The sequence below is a fragment of the Carassius auratus genome, unplaced genomic scaffold (genome assembly GCF_003368295.1).
Source record: "Carassius auratus strain Wakin unplaced genomic scaffold, ASM336829v1 scaf_tig00045851, whole genome shotgun sequence".
In the NCBI taxonomy this organism is placed as follows: Eukaryota; Metazoa; Chordata; class Actinopteri; order Cypriniformes; family Cyprinidae; genus Carassius; species Carassius auratus.
This window is the reverse complement of record NW_020526942.1, coordinates 15,484-26,226: the sequence shown is the minus strand read 5'-3', so window position 1 is coordinate 26,226 and position 10,743 is coordinate 15,484. Positions and strand designations below refer to the sequence as shown.

Sequence of the window (10,743 nt, the reverse complement as noted above, 5' to 3'; positions counted from 1 at the left end):
TCTCTCGCTCTCTAATTTGCTGTTATACTCTATAAAACTCCATATACAAGCCTTTTTTTGCACAGGCCTATCTAAAGGGTTAATGGTCCCACCTAGTGATCAAATCTAAAAATATTTTTTTTACCTCTTCCCATAAGGGAAAACCACAAACAATCAAGAATGCATGATTATATGGTGCCATGGCTTTGCAATCAAAAAATGTAGTTATAATGGAAGTCAATGGGGGCAAAAACAGCCACCAACAACAAATGAGGGAGAAAAAAAATTACTATCTAATGCTGCACAAAAACTAACAATGCATCAAAGCCAATCTTGTTGCTAATCTTTGACATGCCCAATACTGTGATAAAAGGTAAAAAAATATCCAGTCCACAATCACTTTTTATATTGAAAATATGTAATTTTGTGTGGTTTATTTTCCCTCAAATCAATGACATCATTTATGAACTTGGTAATTAAAGAGTTAAAATCTTGGATTTTTTTTTTCTCACATTTGGTAGTTTTGATCAGGACTGAGGTTGATTAATAGATTCATGCCAAAAAAAGTGGAAAAATATTTATCTGATACATTTTTACAGTAGTTTAACTTAGTGGATGTTTTCATCCACGAACATAATGAAAGGGTAGTGAATTTGCCCACAGTGTAGCGTTGAGTACAAAATACTGGTCAAAATGAGATTGGTCACCAAAAATCATTCCGTTAGCTCAAACAGAGAGAAAGTTGTAGCCAAAATAAGACTCAACTTTACCCCCTGGTGGACGAAAACGTCCCCAACAACGCATAAGGGTTAGTCTCATTCCATCTAAGTGGGTGATTCTTGGTCAGATTAAGTGGCAACATGAAGAAGACAAAAGTCAAAATGAGTGCTTACATGCTAAACATCAACTTGAAGATAACGTGCATCAGAAAACATTTAGAAATAATATCTCCTTCTGCAGAAATCCTGAAAGGCAAGAAGTCACAAAAAGTAATCTCATTTAAACATTTCACACTGAAGAAAGCTAAATAATGCTAGTTCTAGAAAGAAAAAAAGCAACCAAACTTGATTTGATTATTAGGTAAAATTAAAAATTAAATTAAAATTAAATTAAAAATTAAGTCATAATTTAATATTTTATTTTAAAAATGATGGCAAAAATTAATAAAATAAAAAATAAATGACATTGAAATTAATTGAAATTACATTTAGATAAGAAATAAAATAAATTAAAATTACCCTATATATGTAAAATAAAGAATAATATAATAATATAATATAGGTGTTTACCAAAAGCACCTAAATCGGAATTTAGACAGATGCATTACAGATGCATCAGATAAAGAGCAAGTGTGCATATGAGAGAGAGAGAGAGAGAGAGAGAGAGAGAGAGAGAGAGATGCCACAGGCTCACCGCACACTCCTTCAGTCAGGTTTTCTTCTTCTTTTTTGAGCTTCCTCAGTCTTGCAGGTATGAAGACAGCCGTATGAAGAACCGCAAAGACAAAAGAGGCTTCGTTTCAGTGTCTCCATCTCAACATCCGCTGTGCAGAACGATGCAGGTGTCGCGCGGGGCTGAACAGGAGCTGTCCGCGGTGCTGAAATCGAGCGCTTCGGTTCCACAGAGACATTCATCGACGTGAATGCAAGACCAGCGGAGGACAGTCACATCTAGCCTGCGTGGAAAGCATGAGGAGGGTTTTCATGCCCACCCCGCTGCTCATATTGAGCTGTTTCGGAGCGTCTTGGGTCTTGGCTGGTAAGTTTACAAGATTGCATTCCATCAATGCTAATGGAGCCTTTATGTGGACTGCTGCACACATTCTTTTAATTATGACATCCGATGAGGCATTACGAGATAGTTGTTGTCACATGTGGCATGTGTAATGATTTGAAGTCTGAACCTTCGCGGAGAGCCTGGTAAAATATAAAGCATTAAATTAATTTGGTCAGAGCCAAAAGCCATGCTTGAACTGAACCGAAATATTATAGCAATAATACACACCTGTTGCATCATAACACACACACACACACAAATCACACAGTGTCTCTCGAATGCAGTGCATCATAAATCTCTACTAGATTGTGTGAATTCAATTACATTATCGACCGCAAAAGACAGCAGACAGTGTGTCTTGCGTTTAGGCTTATTGAAATTATGAATATAGTTTAGTAATATTTCATATTTAGCTATGTTATACATGTGTTTTTGTTTTTTACAAATTTTTGATAGTTTAAATCAGATTATTTGGCACAAAAATGAAAATCTAAATATATAATTAAATTGAATTATAAATAAACGCAAATAAAAAAAAACTTTTTTAAATTAAATATAAGATTAATACATAAATTAACTTAAAAATAAAATAAAACTGAATCTGGCATAAAAATCTTCTAAAAATGCAATTACAGAAAAAAACTGATTCTTTAGTGATTCTGTTCTGCACAAACCTGTCACCTTAAGCACAACATCAAAAAGAAGCTTCTTCTAATGCAGACGATGCCTGCGAAATAATAAATCCAAACTGCAGCCGACACATTAATGTATGGGGCCATAAATTTTTCATCTTAATGCACCATATTCAAGCCCTAGTAAAGACGGAAAAGCCATGAATCAGGATATAAACTGGCTTCTGGCAGCTGCGAGCCTGCAACCGTCATACCCTTGATGCTTTCAGAGGCTACTGTTACAAGAGAAACTCAAAGGTTGAGCTGTTAGTAGAAAAATGCAATTTATGTTATTATTTATTTATGCCATTATTATTATTAGATTTTTTTTAACACAAAAGGAAAATTTGTGGTGAATCTTTTGTGCAAAAATCACTAAAGCTGTAGTCAACAAGGCTTGTGAAATATATTCTGAAGTCATATGACAGCTTTGGGTGAGATATACATTCACTTAGTCAGTGAGTCATATACTTATATACACTTCATCTTTATGGTGTTTTGGTGTTTTGTTTACTCGGTGTAAATCTATCATAAATAAAAAGCTCCATAGGCTTGTGTTGGTTGCTATGGAAACAAAGAGGAAGTGAGTGTGAATGTCTTTGGAATGAAAGTGTCCTGGTCCACATTTGTGTATTTTGTTAAGCAGCAAATATTATATCTCCCTTTTCATCTTTACAAACACATACACTCGTTATTATGGAGTTGTTGTTACTGACTAAAACTAAAATAAATACTTTTTAAAATAGTGTTGAACTATTAGTAGTGGTTGAATTGAAATAAAGCATAAAATAAACATTAAATGAAAAACAAACAAAACATCATTGGTATCTAACTGAAATAAAAACTACAAACTGGAAATAAATATTTCAACTAAATCTTAAAATCTAAATAGTAATATTTATGTGACTGTTCAATCTTCCATTTAAGGCCAAGACCAGAGTTGCTATTTTTAACTAACTAAACATTTTTAACTAAAAATAGTTAACAAAAAAAAAAAGGTTGAAATAAATAAAATGCACATTTTAGAAGAAAAAAAAAGATCTTCACCTACTAATTTCACCTACTAACTGAAATTAAAATAACTAAAAATATAAAAACTGGAAGCTAATTCAAACTATTAATAAAAAAGTATAATGGTAAATAAATAATACTAAAATAACACTGAAACTTAAACACTGTCTTTCCTCATAAAGAGCAAATAATTATTGGTTCCTATTAGAGTATATTTTTCCATTGTCTGGCAACTGTAAATAGTCTAAAGCTAATTAACTGTATTGTTTTGTGTCATGAACATCCCTTACCTGTGATCAATTCATGCGATGGCTTCATGTGGCTAATTGCTTTGTGTTAAGGCGAGATTACATTCAAAACCTCTAGAGGAGCATTCAGTTCAAGCCTTCCTTCATTTTGTTTTGTCTTTAGTACAATCATCTTGACCTATTTTTCTTGACAGAGTCATTCTTTATGTTCAGCCTCAAGTGATTTTGTCTGAGATTAAATAAAAACAACCTAGAATTGATCCAAATAAAGTATATATACAGTGTAACATCGGTGTATGCCATAGCTGATAGTTCATGATATTGTATATGATAGCAAAACAAAAATAATTTAATTGAAGTGCTAAAAATAATGTTTTGTAATGAATTAAATACAGATATTTAAACAACAGTGCGACTGGAGTTAAGTGTACCGTTACGTCCCCCTCGGTGTCTAGGGGTGACAAGGGGAGTAACATATGCTACTTAAGAAAAAATAACAATTGTGTCGGTGAACTTGCAAACAAAATAGTGTGAGAGAGAGAGAGAGAGAGAGAGTTGACTATCTGTAATCCCAGCAATCACACTCATGGAAACCCTTCAAGATTTTATTTACAATGCGAAGTCTTTTTACAGCATTAAAGGGTAAGGGAAAATTAGAGGTTTAACAATATGGATAATTCAAAAAGAAAGAATAAGGCGCTTGTAGCTTCAGGAGGGGGTTAAGGCCAAAATAACAAACAAAAAGGGGCTAACTGAAAACAAAGTAATCTAACTTACCTAGCAAACAAAACATCAAAATCAACAACATGTCTCTTCCCTGACTTCCTCACGGTTCCACAAAACCAGGAGAAAAGCATACGTTGATAAAATAAAAGTGGCACCCGCCTCCTTACTGCGTCTGCAGGCAGAAGAACAAAAGAAACAAATTTCTAATCACTACAGCCAGTACAACAGGCTTTCTTGAAGATACACTACAGGCCCTGATCACACAATAGCAATCAAATACAACAGGCTTTCTTAAAGCAGCAGCACCACTGCTTAAACCACCAACTGGGAAAACAGACAAGCCAAACTCTCTCTGGTGTAGTGTCCGTTCCCTCTGTTTGAATACAAGCTCCTCTCCACAGCTCTGACGAGGAACAGGTGACATCAATTAGGTCTTCTGTGAGAGGACAGGGAGGAACAGAGGAAAACCAGCAAAAACTACACCTCCCAACAGGATGTCAGGCATCAATGAAGCACAGTTACATACGGAGTTAACGCACAGTATTAACAGCAACAATGACATACATCTTAGGATATAACAGTACAGTCCGTTTGTTTATTTTCTGCCCGTCTTCTACATCTATGTGGGATGCTTCATTTATAATTCAACAGTATGTGAATGTTATTGCTGCCAGAATGCATTTCTACAGCCTATAGAGAAGTGTATTTAATACAGGCATCAAGCAGAGGATACTGTAAATGTCTAAGCAAGATATTAAGCTTGAAACATACAGTACTCCACAGATGCTTCAGCTATGCAAGCATGATTTTATGCATCATCTACATGTGTCAGAGCACCATCCAGAAGACAAATGCATGTATGCATTCTGCAGTGGGTGCTATAGCATGCATTAGCATAAACATTCACAGTCATTTGCCCAGCCGTTTTTCATAGTTTGCAGAGAATCATGGTGTAAGAGAAAGTGGTACAACCATATAGGGAATTCTTTCTGAATGTGTCTTGTATGTTAGGCACAAATACGTTAAGTTACTCTTAGAGCCTTAAATACAAACACAATAACAGAAGCAACACTTCTACACAGCTTGCTGTTGCTTGAGACTGATTTGTGAGTCTTTCTTTCATAAGTCAGACTACACTGATCACGCTGTATGATGTTATTGCGCTCACTATAGTGAGGAAAAATAGTGATGATTTTCCACATTTTTATTTTTTATTATTGCTTACTTTTGCCAAAACTTCAGTATTAATATATGTGTGAATGTCCAACACTTCATTTTGGGTTTTCATAGACCCCTTGCATGAAATATGATTGCAATAAATGTTCATATACTAAGAATATCTGCTCTCACTGTAGCAATGCTACAACCTGTTTCTTCATCACATGACATGTAGGCAAGAAGGAGCTCATATGCATGAAAATTTTATCTGGGACACCTTTAATTGCACCGGACTCACTGCAGGTGGGCAAGTTTCTCATACGTCAGCCCTCTAAAAGGCTTACATCTAGAAACAGAGTTTACATGTAATGTTTGTGGAATAGAGAAAAACTATTCTAAACAGTAGAGAAGAGAAATAGCAATGCTCTCTGAAGCACACGGCACTCATTCAGCAAACATCTTCTGCTCACCAAGACTGCATTTATTTGATCAAAAACAGTAAACAAAATAAAAACAATAAAATATTATCCTAACTTAAATAACTGTTTTCTATTTGAATATCTTTCAAAATGTAATTTATTCCTGTGATGCAAAGCTGAATTTTCAGCATCATTACTCCAGTCTTCAGCATCACATGATCCTTGAGAAATCATTTATTATATATTTATTAAGCAAATCAGGTCAAATTAAAACACAATTAAACTCCTCACATTGTTACGTATTAATATTACAACACTCAGAAATGAAAATATTGCCATTTAATCACCCTGATGTCCTCCAAAACCTGTATTTCTGTTATTGTTCATCCTCATGATGCTCTTTATCATCGATGAATCACACATTAAGACCAGGAATGTGCATAAGAAAGTAAATGAATAAAATGTTTACATTTCAAAGATTTTCAGAGTATAAACGTCTAGCAAATATTAAGTAAACATTAATAAATAAATAAATAAAATCCAAAAAGTTCACTTTAACTATTAAGTCCCCAAATCCCCAGCCCAAAAAAAAAAAAAAGAGAGAGATTATCTGCATGAACCAACTTTGTTTTACCCAGACAGTTTGGCTGCTCCAGTGAACGTGTCCATCAGAGATCTAAAGGGCAGCTTTGCTGTGGTCACATGGGACATCCCAGATGGGGAGCCAGTCATCGGCTTTGCCATCACACAACAGGTAACCAGAACATGGAGAGAGAGAGAGGGAGAGAAAAGTCACATACTCAGCACTCTCTATATAGCATGCATATATTTGTATGTTCATTCAAAATCATTTGTTTATAGTGAAAAGTGAAGAGAAGGCTTTTTGTTAAATACTCTTGTATCTATCCATGACAGAAAAAAGACGTCCGCATGCTGCGCTTCATCCAGGAAGTGAACACTACCACGAGGAGCTGTGCATTGTGGGATCTGGAGGCAGATACGGATTATATAGTGCATGTTCAGTCCATCAGCATAAGCGGGCCAAGTCCCCTCAGTGAACCTCTGCAGTTCAAAACGCCAAAAGATTCTGAAACACAGGCTTCTAAGAGCAAAGGTACAACTGAACCTTCTTTCATTTTTCAATATGAATTAAATAATTAATAATCAATGTATTTTTCACAGACGAAGTGACCATGGAAGAAGTGGGTCAGAACGCTCAGCTCCGGGCAGGAGAGCTCATCATCATCGTGGTGGTTCTGATCATGTGGGCAGGTGAGTGATGGTTCATTGAACGGCATATTGCACATCTGCAGTGTTCATGTCATTTTTGTCTCTTTCAGGCGTGATTGCGCTCTTCTGCCGCCAGTACGACATCATCAAAGACAACGAGCCCAACAATAACAAGGATAAAGCCAAGAACTCATCCGAGTGCAGCACCCCTGAGCATCCGTCAGGAGGTCTACTGCGCAGTAAGGTATAACCGCTGGCCTGCGAGAGGCCAGACCACACTAGGCAGGTACAATCATCCCAAACTCAACTGACATTTCACTTCATGTTTCATAAGACCATCATCATTCATAATGCATTTCACATTTGATATCAACTGTGTTATTTTAGTTTCATTGAGGTACTGTTTTAGTTTAATATTTATTTTAAAAATATTTTTTATTTTATTTTACTTTTTATATTTTCCTTTTTCATTTAAAAGTAAAATTGTAGTAAATATATTTTTGCTGTTTTTTTTATGTCTGTGTTGTTTTTACTCGGTTTTAACTTTAGTTATTTTAATACATAAATACAGTTTAAGTAAAATATGAAATAACTCAAAAACTAAATTAAGTAAAATATAGAATAAGTTGTTAACTTTAGTTAATTGCACAGGTTAACATGATTTTTTCCCCCACTAATTTACTAACATTATTAAAACCAAAAGCTATATCTATTAATATTATTTAATGGACTTCCTTTATTAATAAAAATGTTAACTATAATAACCAATAATTTGGGTTTCTATAATTTTAGTCAATTATAACTCTAATGCAATGATATTCTAGTAAACATAAAAGTGCAGTAAAATCGCAGGTAATAAGTATATAATATAATATAATATAGTATAATATAGTATAATATAATATAATATAATATAATATAATATAATATAATATAATATAATATAATATAATATAATATAATATAATATAATATAAATACACTGAACTACTGTATTTTTTGTATGTAATGAATATTTTTGTATATTGAATATATATATTAACACTGTTAGATTTACCAGGTGTTAGATTTATCAGCATAAAACTGTTAGATTTATTAATTAATTATCCTTTTTTTATTAACAACTGTCGGTGCTTTACTGTACATTATGGGATTGCATTCTCTGGGAGCAATACATGTTATGCTGCTCAAAACAGTTAACATAGAAGCTGGTTTAATTATGTTGGCTTGGCTATCTTTTGAAACAGCCTTCGCATCCTTCATTTTTTCATTACTCCACTTATTGCACCATGTTCTGCGCTGATCACTCCAGGCCACCCTCCAATCCTCTCACATTAGACATCTGCTTCCACTCTCCGCAGTTCCCCAAGAACAACAACAATAACCCAATGCCATCTGTGAACATTATCAGAGTGTGACAGGATGGTTTCTGCCTCGATGGATTCTGTCTTTACCACACGGACACAGAACGGCTGTATGTGCTCATCCTCCAAACAGGAAGCAGGAATATTGGAGTTTCCTGAAAAAAGCTGGAATAATCCATAGCAAGCATCTGAAATATAAGCCAGAATGGTGAACTTTCACACAGACCCGCTCTGGCTCCAACAGTCTGGAGATGAGACATAATCTGTGGCTGTTCATGACAGAAGAGAGAAAGAAAGAAATGCAGGGAAAAAGACCCTTCTAACTTCTCTTTCTCACTTTACAAACAACTGGTGTCGTTAGGAAGATCTATGCCCATTTAAAATCTTCCTTTTAAACTTGAAAACTCTTGAGCTCTGCTCCTTTATCTGGTTTTCTCTTTTACTCTTTTCAAACGGCATGATCCACATTCCTCTCAATGGTGGTGATGGTTTTATAATACATTTAGAAGCCACTAAATGCAGAACATACATTTCAAGCTGTCAAAATGCTCTTGTAATATATATATATATATATATATATATATATATATATATATATATATATATATATATATATATATATATATGTATATATAGGGGGGTATGCAAGCATCAAGGGAACATTCCATTTTAGAATTTTGCAAACATGGGTACGTTCCTTTGAATGTTCTCTGAACATTCTGAAATAAAATAAAAAATGTAAGATGAATGTTCCACTAAAACTGTTTTTAGAACAATATTTAAGACCACTCTACACTATATTCTACTATAAACATGTTCTGGCAGTGTTCTGAGAATGTTTCTTGTTGGCTGGGTTGGAGTTCAAATGTCTGACACCACATTTAAAATATAGGATTTAAAATAGCACTTAAATACTTAAGGTTTAAGAATATAAATATTTTAAACAAAGAAAGGCTATAAAGTAAATAAGAAATATTTATAATTCTGCACAATTCCTGCACAAATGTATAACATTATTGATGTGATTGATACACGTGGTCAGATTAGTTCCTGAAGCTCAAGATTAGAGTTGTTATTTTCAAATAAAACTAAACCGTTACAACAATTTTCGGTTAATGAAATTATGCTGAAATTAAAAACTAAAAAAATAATGAGTTTAGATCCTAAAATTAAATTTATGCATATAGAGTTTATTATTATTATTATTATTATAAATATGACTTAACTAAAAAGCAAACTGAAATTAAAATGAAAGCTACAAACTTAAAAATGACAGCTAATTCAATATATAAATAAATACTACTATATTATATACAGCTGAAGTCAAACGTTTAAATACAACTTGCAGAATCTGCAAAATGTTAATAATTTTACCAAAATAAGATGAATTATACAAAATGCATGTTGTTTAGTACAGTACATACATTTGATTCTTAATACTGTGTTGTTGTGAAAACTTTAGCACCGATTGAAGAACATTTTTTCTTATTTAGTACTGCCCTTCAGAAACTAAAGAAGATAGTTACGTTTCCCAGAAGACAAGTTACATTTCACCTTTTGAAAAGCTTTCACTTTTGACTTCAACTGTATAAGTAAAATAACACTGCTCTTTGGAACAAGAAATTGAAAATAAACAAATAAAAACTAAACAAAGCGGTTTGAAACTTTTTGGACCCCAGTGTAAAATATGGGATTTTGCAGCAGTTAGAAAATTCACTAATAAACCTGAATATTGATATTTGAAATCACCAGGTTCTTACCTTTTACAAACTCTAAAGCACTGACAAAAATCTACAATGTTGGGTTTTTCATACTGCCTTGCTACTACTGAAAAGGACTTGTTTTTGGATTAAAGCTATTAAAACCACCTGAGTTGCACTCAAAAAAAAAAAAAAAACTTTATATAAATGTAAGATTCACCTTTTTGAATTGCATAAAAATGTTTCTGTCCATTTGGATTACATAGTTTTAATATAAAAGAACTAATAAACTTGCATATTGGACAGTCATACATTAATGAAACAAGTTTTCTGTAATAGTACTAACAGACTGACTGCATTTTAAATACACAGTAACCAGATTATGTATCCTATTTAAGTCATGCATTTTGCAACTACTATAACTGCCTGTTCCACAGCCAGACATATTTTATGTTTATATA

The 10,743-nt window shown here is 33.5% G+C and overlaps 1 protein-coding gene across 1 annotated transcript; it reads left to right on the top strand.

Moving 5' to 3' along the window:
* The first annotated feature begins 1,356 nt into the window (after window positions 1-1,356).
* Window positions 1,357-9,030, top strand: LOC113088242 (fibronectin type III domain-containing protein 5-like). Its single transcript, XM_026255713.1, has 6 exons — window positions 1,357-1,737; window positions 6,627-6,742; window positions 6,904-7,102; window positions 7,171-7,260; window positions 7,329-7,462; window positions 8,580-9,030. Exons 1-6 carry the CDS (start codon window positions 1,668-1,670, stop codon window positions 8,634-8,636), a joined length of 666 nt encoding a protein of 221 aa, XP_026111498.1. The 5' UTR covers window positions 1,357-1,667; the 3' UTR covers window positions 8,637-9,030.
* Window positions 9,031-10,743: the final 1,713 nt, after the last annotated feature.